Source organism: Ovis canadensis, chromosome 25, assembly GCF_042477335.2.
Source record: "Ovis canadensis isolate MfBH-ARS-UI-01 breed Bighorn chromosome 25, ARS-UI_OviCan_v2, whole genome shotgun sequence".
In the NCBI taxonomy this organism is placed as follows: domain Eukaryota; kingdom Metazoa; phylum Chordata; class Mammalia; order Artiodactyla; family Bovidae; genus Ovis; species Ovis canadensis.
This window is the reverse complement of record NC_091269.1, coordinates 47,200,162-47,212,930: the sequence shown is the minus strand read 5'-3', so window position 1 is coordinate 47,212,930 and position 12,769 is coordinate 47,200,162. Positions and strand designations below refer to the sequence as shown.

The 12,769-nt window shown below is 51.0% G+C and overlaps 1 protein-coding gene across 2 annotated transcripts; it reads left to right on the top strand.

Moving 5' to 3' along the window:
• The first annotated feature begins 2,960 nt into the window (after positions 1–2,960).
• SYNPO2L (synaptopodin 2 like) lies at positions 2,961–12,566 on the top strand. 2 transcript variants are annotated; one of them, XM_069572422.1, is made up of 4 exons: positions 2,961–3,231; positions 4,492–4,643; positions 5,072–5,586; positions 8,825–12,566. In XM_069572422.1, exons 1-4 carry the CDS (start codon positions 3,127–3,129, stop codon positions 10,984–10,986), a joined length of 2,934 nt encoding a protein of 977 aa, XP_069428523.1. In that variant the 5' UTR covers positions 2,961–3,126; the 3' UTR covers positions 10,987–12,566. The 2 variants fall into 2 exon arrangements, with proteins under 2 accessions (XP_069428523.1, XP_069428524.1); XM_069572423.1 differs by lacking the exons at positions 2,961–3,231; positions 4,492–4,643; positions 5,072–5,586 and adding an exon at positions 6,722–6,860.
• The last annotated feature ends 203 nt before the right edge of the window (positions 12,567–12,769 follow it).

Here is a 12,769-nt window from a genome sequence, read left to right as displayed (position 1 = left end):
TTAGTCGTTGAGCATATTTTAGAAAACAGCAAGATTTTTTCTGTCCTCAGGAGTTTATAATGGAGTCAAATCACAGTTTGTTTCTCAATCTGTGATCTTGGTGTCAACAGTGTCAGTTTCACCTGGGAACCTGTTAGAAACACAAATTTCAGGCCCATCCAAGGCATACTGAATCAGAAATTCTGCAAGTGGGGCACAGCAAGCCATGACCCTCTAGATAATTCCACTGCACACTGAAGATTTAAGACCCACTAGTCTGGATTAGTAATTTGTGAAATTTAGCTAACATTTGTTGAGCAATTGCCACATCATTTATCCCACTGAACCCATGGGTTCATTAACCTGGCATTCAGTTCATCCCCCAGCACCAGTTCTGTTTACCAGCGCCACTGTTTACCAGAAGTGGCTCACTAGGCAGTCGCATTCCACGCCCAGCTCCACATCAGCCAGCCGGGCTTCTTACCCATTTAAAGTCAGAGAATAGGTTGAGATCGTTTCGGCCCCAAGACCTCTAATCATTTGCTTTACCGGATAAAACTGCATGGTTTGTGCAAGAGCGCCAGCTATCCTGAGGGAAACTTCAGAGGGAGCCAGCTACTAAGTGGTTCAATTAGTCTTTCGCCCCTATACCTGGGTCAGACGACCGATTTGCACATCAGGACCGCTACCGCTACGGACCTCCACCAGAGTTTCCTGTGGCTTCGCCCTGCCCAGACATAGTTCACCATCTTTCCAGTCCTAACATGTATGCTCACGCATAGGAAAGTAGGTATCCTCTGTCTTGCTTAATGCACTCCTAGTAAGTAGTAGAGTTTAAATTCATAGTTTCTCTTTTTAAAATTAATTTTATTTGGCTATGCCAGCTCTTTGCTGTAGCATGTGGGATCTAGTTCCCTGACCAGGGATCAAAGCAGGCACCCTGCATTGGTGCACAGAGTCATAGCCACTGGACCACCAGAGCAGTCCTAAAGTCAGTTTTTTTGAGAATACACACTGATACGTTGCATTTCATTGGTTTCTGTATCCCTACTCTGGTTCTAAGTCTTGGATGCACATTAGAATCACCTGGAGTGCTTTTAAAACTGGCCAGTAAAATTAGAATCCCTAAGGTTGAGGATGGAGCAGGCACCCCACTCCAGTACTCTTGCCTGGAAAGTCCCACGGACGGAGGAGCCTGGCAGGCTACAGTCCCTGGGGTCGCAAAGAGTCGGACACGACTGAACGACTTCACTTTCACTTTTCACTTTCATGCATTGGAGAAGGCAATGGCAACCCACTCCAGTGTTCTTGCCTGGAGAATCCCAGGGACGGGGGAGCCTGGTGGGCTGCCGTCCATGGGGTCACACAGAGTCGGACACGACTGAAGCGACTTAGCAGCAGCAGCAGCAAGGTTGAGGAGCCTGAGTGTGTGTGTGTGTGTGTGTATAATATATAAATTTATATACTATGTAAAATGCCATTATACATCATCTAATCCTATACACAGTTCTAGTTTAAGGAACCAGTAGCTTTCAAAGTTTTCCAGGTGATTTCAATGTGTAGAGGTAATTGAAAGCCAGTGGTATGGCACAATGGCTTACACGTATTACTAGATGCTGCTGCTGCTGCTAAGTCACTTCAGCCGTGTCCGACTCTGTGCAACCCCATAGACGGCAGCCCACCAGGCTCCCCCATCCCTGGGATTCTCTGGGCAAGAACACTGGAGTGGGTTGCCATTTCCTTCTCCAATGCGTGAAAGTGAAGACACTCAGTTGCGTCTTAGTGACTCCATGGACTGCAGTCTACCAGGCTCCTCCGCCCATGGGATTTTCCAGGCAAGAGTACTGGAGTGGGTTGCCATTGCCTTCTCCGGTATTACTAGCTAATACTCAATAAATGTTTGAATAGTGAATGAATGGATATTTAGATACTCTTTTTACTGATGAGGTCAAGTGACTGCCCAAGGTTGCGCAGCTAAGAAATAATATAACAAGAATACAAGTCCAATTCTGACTCTAAATTCCAAGAGCTTTTCATGACTACATCATACACCAAGGCAAACAGCATTTAGCAGGCTAGCAGAGCACCTATTCCAGGAAACTGTAGCTTTTAATAATTACAGCATCATAATATTAATATAGAGATATTAATGTAATGGAAACCTAAAAATAAGTAAATATTGTGTTATTAACATGGGTTGACATGTTTAGGCACAGCTATCTATACCCACCTTTCCATGACCAACTATGTATTGTAAAAGGTAATTTATTTCAGCAAACATTGAGCACCTGTTAAATCAGTCATTGCTCTGTGGGCTATTGATTGGCTGTTGCACACAGTCCCTGCCTTCAAGACTCTCACAACCTAGGGAGACAGGTATATAAACAAACTAATATTGGCTGAAAACTACAATAACAGACATATAAACAAGCTACATTTTTTGCCCAGAGGAAGGAAGGATTAATTCTTTAGGTAGGGAGTTGGGAGACAGTCAGGAAAACTTTATGAAACAGGCAGTACTTCAGCTGGAGCAGGCTTGTCAGAATTTCTCTACATTGTACCCAGCACTGCAAGTGGCATATGGATATCCGCTTTGATTAATTGGTTAATTCATACAGCAAAGGGGCACTGTCTTTCTGGAGAGCTTGCCAACCTGTGGGACAAACCTAGCCATTCCTTGCTCGAGAATTGAGGCCCCTGCTGCTGCCATTTTGGAATCAGCTTTGGAGGAAAGCAGCTGGGATCAGTCCATGACCCCATCAGGGAAGGCACCATCCCTGAAAGGATGTACATTAGTGATAGAGCCCACAGAGCTAGTACTCAGTCCTGAATAAAAAGTCCATGAAGAAGAATGGGGGACGGGGAGGGCAGAAATTTTCACTATAATTAGCTCTGGGAGTAACACAGCTGGGGGAGGAAGGGGAGTACAGCCGGTGACTATTTTGGGCGCAGCTCCGATTGACAGGACACGTGTGTGGACTGTACTGATCTCAGGGCCAGGCTGCCTGCCTGTGGTGTGTGGTGTGGGGGGGAAGGCCTAGGGCAGCAGAAGCAGGACAGCCACACAGGCCGGACGGGGTACCAGCGCCTCGACTTCTCTCCTTGGGACGCTGTCCAAACTCCGAGGGCCATAGGCCAAGCTGAGCGATGGGTGCTGAGGAGGAGGTGCTGGTCACACTGTCAGGGGGAGCCCCCTGGGGCTTCCGACTTCAGGGGGGGGCCGAGCAGAGGAAACCTTTACAGGTGTCCAAGGTAAGGGAGCCTATATTGAGGTTTCAGGGAAAGGGGAACCCAAGGGAACTTGGGAAAAGTCATGTGATGGCCTATAGGGGAGAAGTGGGAGGCTGTGAAGAAGTGGAGTGGGAGTGGGCAGGTGGTCGAGGGAGCATGCTCAAATCTGTTGGGGGGGTGGGAATAGTATCTGAGCAGTGGCTTCTTGTGGGGGGCTATAGAAAAGGGAATCCCTGGTTTCTGGGAGCAGAGAAAAAGAAAGACTGGCTTGGTTCCCTGCGTCACCATAGCAGCAGAGGCCCAGGGCTGGCCCTCCAATCTCCTGGGCCTGTGCCTCTCTACCCTAAACTCCAGGAATGTAGGGAAGGCTCTCATTTCTAACTAAATTGGTGTGTGATGAGCTGAAGCTGTCTCATCCAGCTGAGCCCAGCCTTGCCCCTTGTCCTCTTTCCCTATGCCAGATCCTTTCTCTCACTAGGCAAGACTTATTTTAGGTACTAGGAGGGTTATGGCAAGATCTGACCTGTCAGATGAAATTGTTACCATTTTGGTTTCATAGCACAAGCTTATTTTTCTCAACTGTAAAATGTAGGTAATAATAGTACCTACTCCATGGATACTAAATTCTGAAGGATTAAATTCAATAAAACATGTTGAGTGCTTGGCACTATGCCTAACATTTAGTAAGCACTCAGTAAATGATACCCACTACTACTATTATTACTTTAACATATGTATGTGTGTGCACACACAACACACACACAATCATAATCTCAGAATCTGCTGGACTCCCTCCAGTCTGGAATACTGTTCTAAAATCTTGACTGTATAGATAACGGTGCCTAGGATTTCAAGGACTAGAAGAGAAAGAATATTGGCTAGCATAGATATTTCCTTTGGAGGAAAGCCTTGAGGCAATAACCACCATTTCCAGTACGTCTCTCCTAGGCATTTTTCCCCAAGCCTCTTTCATTTAGCAATTACCCTACCTCCCTTCATACAATGTTATTTTCTCCAGTTAGCACCTTCTTCCCTCTAGATTGACCCCCTTAACTGTCACCCCTTGCCCCTCTCCACCCTTTCTTACCCTTTAAAGTACTGGGTGGCCAAAAAGTTCACTTGGGTTTTTCAGTAATATCGTAGGGAAAAACCTGAACAAACTTTTTGGCTAACCCAATAAAATCCCCTCCACACATGGTTCCTTCCTGTCCTAACTCCTTTCATTCTGTTCCCCCTTGGAGCCCTCCCTCACCTACAGTCTCTCCTCCAACACCTTCTCAGATCCGAAGACGGAGCCAGGCGGGCAGAGCAGGACTCCGAGAGAGGGATCAGCTTTTGGCCATCAATGGGGTCTCCTGCACCAGCCTCTCTCATGCCAGTGCCATGGGCCTTATCGATACCTCAGGGAATCAGCTTGTTCTCACTGTGCGGCGGTATGGATCCCTCCACCCCAGCCTATCCCCAGCCCCCTAGTCCAGGGCTTCCGTTGCCTGTCTCAGCTCTATGTCTCACTGACCTGACTTCAGCTACTAACAAGTACCTATTTCTGCTTGTGTATTTTGCTGGAGCACGGATGTTTGTGTATGCCTCTCAGAGCACTTGAATGTGGGTACGTGGGCCTATCTTAGACCCCTTGCCTGTCTCTGCATTATCATATCTCTCTTTAAGCCCATTTCCACTCAAAGCCTGCCAAGCAGATTTGCCTCCCAGTTCATCTTCAAATCTCTACTCTATCCAGCCCATCCATTCCACCCAAATGCCAGTCCCCTCTCCCCATACGGCCTTCTCCCATCTCCTCTAGATCTCTCTAGCTATCAGTCATCCAGCTCATTTCTCAAGTTCTGTCATCTTTCCCATCCAGGGTAGAGGACGAGGGACCTGTGCGATCTCCATCCCCGGGTGAGCTTCAGGCACGGTCACCCTTGTCTCCACTGAGTCCTGAGCCCCCAGGAGCTCCAGTTCCCCAGCCTCTCCAGCCCGGGAGCCTCCTCTCGCCCCCTGACAGTGAGGCTTACTATGGAGAGACAGACAGTGATGCTGATGGCCCAGCCACCCAGGAAAAGCCCCGCCGACCCCGCCGGCGAGGCCCCACAAGGCCCACCCCTCCAGGAGCCCCACCGGATGAGGTCTACCTGTCTGACAGCCCTGCAGAGCCGGCACCTGCTGTCCTTGGCCCTCCCAGCCAGGGTGACAGTCGTGTGAGCTCCCCATCTTGGGAGGATGGGACAACTCTTCAGCCACCCCCTGCCGAAGCCCTGCTGTTGCCCCATGGCCCCCTCCGGCCTGGCCCTCATCTCATCCCTATGGTGGGGCCTGTTCCCCACCCAGTGGCAGAAGATCTTACCACCACCTATACCCAGAAGGCCAAACAAGCCAGTGAGTGCATGAACTCCTTTTCATTATTCAGGATATTTCAGTTTGAGTCCTAAATCTAATCCCCCTTAACTATACATTCTGTCAATTATCTACCTTATGCTTCCCTTGAATACAGTCTTGGGAATAGGTGGAGAAGGGGAGGGGAAAATAATTAGTTTCACGATCCCCATTATTTTTTCTGTCTGAACCAGTGGGATAAAAAGATACAGGGGGTTTCTTCAACCTAACCCAGGAACGGCCTAAGTAGGGAAGTTGGAAAGGGACATGAATTGATGAAGCGTTTGCCTATTGGTGTGATATTGCTAGATGTCAGATGGGTGAGGGGAGCACAGACATGGGGCAGGGGAGTATTTAGAAGCAGGACAGGGGCATAGGGATTCTTCAGTGTTACTGCAGGCATAACATCGGAGCTGCCTTTGGCACTGCTAGTTCCATGAAGATTCCTGGGGACTAGGAGGCTATGGAATAGTCATGAGATCCCTAGGAAGTGGTGGAGGGAGAGATCTTTGGCTTCGTATCTCAGGCGATAATGTAGGCCTGGACAGAAAAAGCCTATTCCACTTATCTCGGGCTCTCTACTATTTTTGATGTGAGCTACAGTACAAGGTTTAAGAGTGAAGTTTCTCCCTGTCTTACGCCTCCCATAGCACTCCATTCTCGTCACCTTGGAAATCTCGGGATTACCCCCTAGTTATCTCTCACTCCTCTCTCCCACCACTCTGATTCCTGATCAATAGAATTTTGTGCCTCTAAGTCTGGAATAGAGGCTAAGGACGTGACAGTTCACCCTCTGACATTCCTGAGAGTGTCCCATGTCCCACAAAGAAATTCCAGATATACATTCAGGATCCCATGCTTAACCCCAATTCTCCTTTTAGCACCCTCTCCCTTCCCCATCATGCTGGATGAGACTGTAGTTAGTGGCTCACGGATATTTTTAGCCAAGCAGACCTCATTGTTCAGTGCACTGGAGTGGAGGGGGAGGGTAGGCAGGTGCCCATGTCCATCACACCGGGGCTTGTGGGGCAGCTGAGAGGAGGGAAGGGGCCAGGCTCCAAAAATAGCACAGTGAGCTCATTCAGCTGCCAGCTCTGGGGCCAAGACAAAGGGGCTTTAAAAGGCATGGGGGGTGGCTCAAGCTGGTCCTGCTCCAGCCAACACTGCCTTTCTCGGCATGGAGACTTTTGAGCCCATCAGCCAAGAGCCCCTCAGCCAAGCCAGCTGCGACAAAGCCCCAAACCCAGTTCCTGAGCTCCAGGACCCATTCTATGCAGGTACTACCCTCCCATAGCCAAGAGAGTTCTGGAATCTAGAATGAAAGGGACTATATCAACGGTATAGGAAGGGAGGTCTTTGGGAAAGATCTTACCCCCTTACACCCCTTCTCCTTGTTGCCTTCCTATTCCTTCTTTTCTCAGGAGTTTCACTGCCCTTTTCTCAGGATGGGCTAATGCTATGGCCACATGTCACAGGGGTTTGTGACAACATGAGCTGTGGAAAACTCATGGAGAGAGGGTGTGTGTGAGAGAAGTGTGAGTACTCTTGTGTAGGAGCCTCTGGGAGAAGAAATGAGTGAATAAGACGTTTGTGTGCAGCTAGAGAATCCCAGGGACGGTGGAGCCTGGTGGGCTGCCGTCTATGGGGTCGCAGAGTCGGACACGACGGAAGCAACTTAGCAGCAGCAGCAGTATCAAGAAAGCTTTGATAGTAATGATTACTCATAGTGGACCTTAGGTTAAATGCTAAATTGACCTATATTATCTCACTGAATCCTCATAGCAATTCTATGAGGTAGCCATTAGCCTCATTTACAGATGAGGAAACTGAACTTCATTGAGATGAAGTAACTCTCCCAGGAACTGAAATCTGAGCTAAGCTATGACTCCAGTGCCTATCTCTAGGACTATTGTGTGGTACAGATGTTGGAATGGGTGGAATGGCTGCCCAAATTAGAAAGGAGCTTGATATCTTGAGTGGAAAGTAGGTGGAATTTCAAGAATTTTTCAGGAGGAACTGGGGATCACGGATTAGAGAGTAACTGTGTCCAAGTCAGGGTCCTAGCAGCAGGGCAGCCTCTCCCATTTCCTGGCCCCACCTCCCAGGCCCCACATGGCCTGGGAGGCCCTGTCCTGGCTCCTCTTAGCACACAGTCCTTTTGTGCCTGCCTGGTGGTGGTGCCTGAGCACTCGACCTAGAAGGTTTGAAATATAGGGGGCTTCTTTTGACTCTAAAAGAAGCCCACTCCACTCCCAGCCTCAGCTTGGGGGAAAGGAGATTGTATCAGCTGGTGACCTTGAGATATCCTAAAGATTTGGAAGCTCGCCTTGGAGAGCAACACTCTGGCTTTTCCTGCATCTCGGATCTGAGGCCATCCCTGGCTGTGAGTAGCAGGGGTTTAAGGCACAAAGGAGTGCCTTGGAGGTTAGAAGGCACGGAATTTTGTCCCAACTGTTAGTGTCTTGGCTAGGGGAATTCTGGGAAGAAGAGCTACCTGGGCTATGCATGTATGTTTTTGTGTGGACACATGGATTTACACATGTGTCTATTAACTGGGGTCTATATAAGCTAGAGTATATGGGAATGAGGGAGAAAAATACATCTGAGAGCATTCCCTAGGGCCATATTCTTGTTGAAACAATGTGTGGGAGTTATTTCTGTGAATGTATATGATGTGGCTTACATGATGGTAGTGAAATTATGAATGAAGATCACCACTGCTAAGGATCCTTTTATCCTTAGTACAGGGTAAGGGGTAGGATAAGGGGAAGTCCCAAACTTTCCGAGAAGCCCTCTAACGTGGTCTCTGGTGGGAGAAGTGTCCCTTCTCATCTTTTCTTACCCTGGGACCTGCTTCATGTCCTTGCCTGCCATGCGAAGTGACCCCCCCCATCCCCCACCCTCACATTGCCAGCCAGAAATGGAGGGGAGAGGGGGACAAGTGCCTGGTGTGAGTAAAAGTGATTTCCAGAAAGACAGGAGCAGAGTAGAGGGAGGAGAGCTGTGTGGTCAGAGTGGTGTCAGGGCAGCCAACTAGGCTCTGCCTTCCCTTCCATTGTCCTTGGTTTCACCTTTCACCTCCACTCTGCCCCCAAGTCAGAGGACTTTGCCACAGGTAGGAAAGCCCTTGTGGGTTAGGCCAGTGAAAAGGCCAGAGGTAGAGGCCTAAAGGAACTGGGAGGAGGGGAGAACCTTGGGGCTCACAGATGCATACTGACCACCCCCCTTCTCCTCTCCTCAGAGCTACAAAGGGCAGAGAGCCTCCAAGAGAGGAGTGTGAAGGAGGCCAAGACCAAATGCCGGACGATTGCAGCCCTGCTCACCGCAGCCCCCAACCCCCACTCCAAGGGGGTACTGATGTTTAAGAAACGTCGGCAGAGAGCCAAGAAGTACACCTTAGTGAGCTTTGGGGCTGCCGCGGGGACCGGCGCTGAGGAGGAGGACGGCTTGCCTCCAACCAGTGAGTCCGAGCTGGACGAAGAGGCTTTTTCCGACGCCCGCAGCCTCACCAACCAGTCCGACTGGGACAGCCCCTACCTGGACATGGAGCTAGCCAGGCCGAGCTCAGGCACAGCAGAGGACCGGGGGCTGGGAGGGCAGCTGAGTGAGGCCTCCGGGCGAGGGGCCCAACTCTTTGAACAGCAGCGCCAGCGCGCAGCCTCCATCACCCAGCAGCTGGCCCAGGAAGGTCCAGTGGCCACGCTCAACGGGCAGGGCCTGCAGTCTCCACCTCGGCCACAAAGCGCTCCGCCAGAGGCGGCTCTGCTCCCATCCAGCCCTTCGCCAGCCCCTGTGGCCAGCCCCAGACCTTTCCTCCCTGGCTGTGGAACCTCTACCTCAGTTCCAAGCATATTTAACCGTTCAGCTAGGCCCTTTACTCCCGGTTTACAAGGGCAGCGGTCAGGTACCACCTCTGTGATTTTCCGGCCTCTAGCTCCCAAGAGGGCAAATGAGAGCCTGGGAGGCCTCCCCTCCGCCCCACCGCCTTTCCTGTCTCCTCCGCAGGGTACCACTCCCGTGCCCAACTTCACTTCAGGGGTTCCCAGCCACGTGCCAGTCCCCGCTTCCCCCAGCACCCCACGTCCCCCCGGCCCCGTGACGGCCACCAGCTCCCTCTACATCCCAGCCCCTCAACGTCCTGTTACACCAGGCGGAGCCTCAGAGGCCCCCGCCCCCGCTAGCGGAGCTGCCATGACCTCCACCGCTTCTATCTTCTTGTCGTCGCCTCTGAGACCTGCTGTGCGCCCAGAAGCGCCTGCCCCTAGCTCTGCGGCCCCTGAGCCCCCCAGCGCTCGGGAGCAACGCATCTCCGTGCCAGCTGCTCGCACGGGTATCCTCCAGGAGGCCCGGCGTCGGGGAACCCGAAAGCAGATGTTCCGGTCAGGAAATGAGGAGACGAAGAACTCGCCCAACCCCGAGCTGCTATCGTTGGTGCAAAACCTGGATGAAAAACCCCGGGCTGGGGGCGCGGAATCTGGTCCCGAGGAGGATGCTCTGAGCCTCGGGGCTGAAGCCTGCAATTTCATGCAGCCACCAGGCGGCAGGAGTTACAAGACGTTGCCTCACGTGACAGCTAAAACCCCGCCTCCAACGGCTCCCAAGACCCCACCCCCTACGACTCCTAAGACTCCACCCCCAGTGGCTCCTAAGCCCCCTTCACGAGCGTTCCTCGATGGGTTAGTGAACGGGGCGGCCCCTTCGGCTGGAATCCCTGAAACACCAAGGCTTCAGGGGAGGGGTGGGGAGCTGTTTGCCAAACGTCAGAGCCGAGCGGACAGGTATGTGGTGGAAGCTCCACCTGGTCCTGGCCTTGGCCCTCGGCCCAGAAGCCCTTCTCCTACCCCTTCACTGCCCTCTTCCTGGAAATATTCACCCAATATACGTGCCCCACCTCCTATTGCTTACAACCCACTGCTCTCACCCTTTTTCCCCCACGCTGCCCGAACTCACCCTAGTAAGACCCAATCCCAAGGGCCTCGGGCAGCCACTAAGCAGGGCATCAAGGCTCTGGATTTCATGCGGCACCAGCCCTACCAACTTAAAACTGCCATGTTCTGTTTCGATGAGGTTCCCCCGACTCCTGGACCCACCTCCTCAGGGCCTCCCAAAACTGCCAGAGTCCAGGAGATCCGCCGATTTTCAACTCCAGCGCCCCAGCCCACTGCGGAACCCCTGGCCCCCACTGTGCTTGCCCCCAGAGCAGCCACTACATTGGATGAGCCCATCTGGAGGACAGAGCTGGCCTCAGCCCCTGTCCTTAGCCCACCCCCTCCTCCAGAGTCTCCCAGGGGTCTTGGGACTTCCCCCAGCTCCTGTGGCTTCCAAGTTGCCAGGCCCCGGTTCTCAGCTACCAGAACAGGATGGCAGGCTCATGTGTGGAGGCCTGGGGCGGGCCACCACTGAACAGGGCACAGCTCCCAGGACTAAGGGGAGGTGGAACATCCAGTTCCTAAAATTGCTTCTCCTTCCCAACACTCTCCCTGCGACCCCTCCCTCCACCCCCCACACCCCACACACACCACCCCCCACCCCCAAGCAGGCTAAATTCCCCCTGCCAGAGATAGTTTTGGACTTGGTGTTCTGTTCCGCAGCTTCCTCCTGGCTCCCAACCTCCCTGCTGCCTTCCAGCCTACTCTCTCTGCTTTGGTGTCTGTGCTTCTCTTCGTAGTTCCTTGCCTGGATCTCTGTCTTTAGGTCTCTTCACCTACACTCCTGTGCTGGTCCCTATTTCTCTACATTTGTGCCTTTTTCTGTGGGCCTTGTTTTAACATTCAATGAGAAACACACAGGGAAGTTACTACTAAGACCTCAGGTGAGAAGCTCACCACCAGACAGGCAGCAAAGGGACTGACTGACCCCCTATTTGCATTAAGTTACTTGCTGTTCCTCACTCTTCTTTCCCAGCTTGTCGGGTATATTCCTAGGCATGTGTATGTCTGTGAATGTGTGTGTATGTGCAAGTGTGTGCATGAACACAGATGTACTCTTCTCTCTGAGGCAAGAGTAAGAGGAGAAGTCTACATAAAGACCCAATCTGGGTCTCACCTTTGCACTGATGAAGGAAGAGTCAGTTGTCCTCACATAGAGGACATAGAGGTTTGTCCTCGCATAGAATGTCTGGAGGGGAGAAAGAGATTGACTAGAGTTAAATATCATCATCTGCAGCAAATGTAGAGCATCTTGTGAAATTCACAGAGTGTGAGGAGACACGAAGGACCAGGGCAGTTTGTGTGGGTTGAGTTACATCAGTTAGACCAGGAATAGAACTAAGAATTCTATTCCTCAGGATTTCAGAAAGCTAACAACTTGAGAGGCCCATGCTGAGCAACAAAGCATCCAGGAAATGAAAGAAAGAAAATCTCCTCTGAGAATGACCAAATCATTGGCTTCATGGCCTCATGAACCTAAGACAGAAAGGAAGGGGAAAAGAACCTTAATGTGGCAAGTAAGGTAGAAGCCAGAAGCAGGACAGAAATGAATGAAATTGATTGAGACTTAGAGAGGAGCATGGTTAGGGTGAGTGCAGTGTTGGTAGAGTAATATTGGATAATAAGAAACCAGTCGTGTATGAAAGGGGGACTGGGAGAAAATGAGGAAGAAATATGTATTTGTTAGAGAGAAGGGGGATGATGGTAGAGGGATGCGAGAATGTGTGCTGAATGTTGAAAACACAGGTATATCTGTGTTCCCTCCTGTGAATCTGTTCCTCTATCTTCTGCAGCTTGTCATAACTACCTGGGAAAGGGTAAGGAAACACCCAGAGCCAAAACCTCTTTTTAGTGCTACCCCATCCCGTAAATCCTAGCTCTTATTCCTTTCCAGGTTGAGGTCCTGATCTCTGTCCGAGAGAGATATGGACTCCCCTCTCACCATGACCACCAGTCACTTTTGCTGCTTGACCTGGAAACTGATCATTTCCTTTGCATATTGAGTGTGAACCACAGTGCTTTGGTTTGTGCACAAGAATAAACTTATGCCCTATATCTTCTGTTGTCATCTTGTCTCGTTTCTTGCCTAAATCCAGGTCTCCCCTTCATCTTATCTAATTCATTTTCCCCAATCCTGATCTTTTTCTCAGCTCCTGCCCTCCTGTTTTTTACTGTTCTGCCCTTCACCCCAAGGCCTTTTGCTCTTCTCTACCAATTCTGTCCTGACCCCGTGTAGCCACCTCCATTCGGTTCCCTCT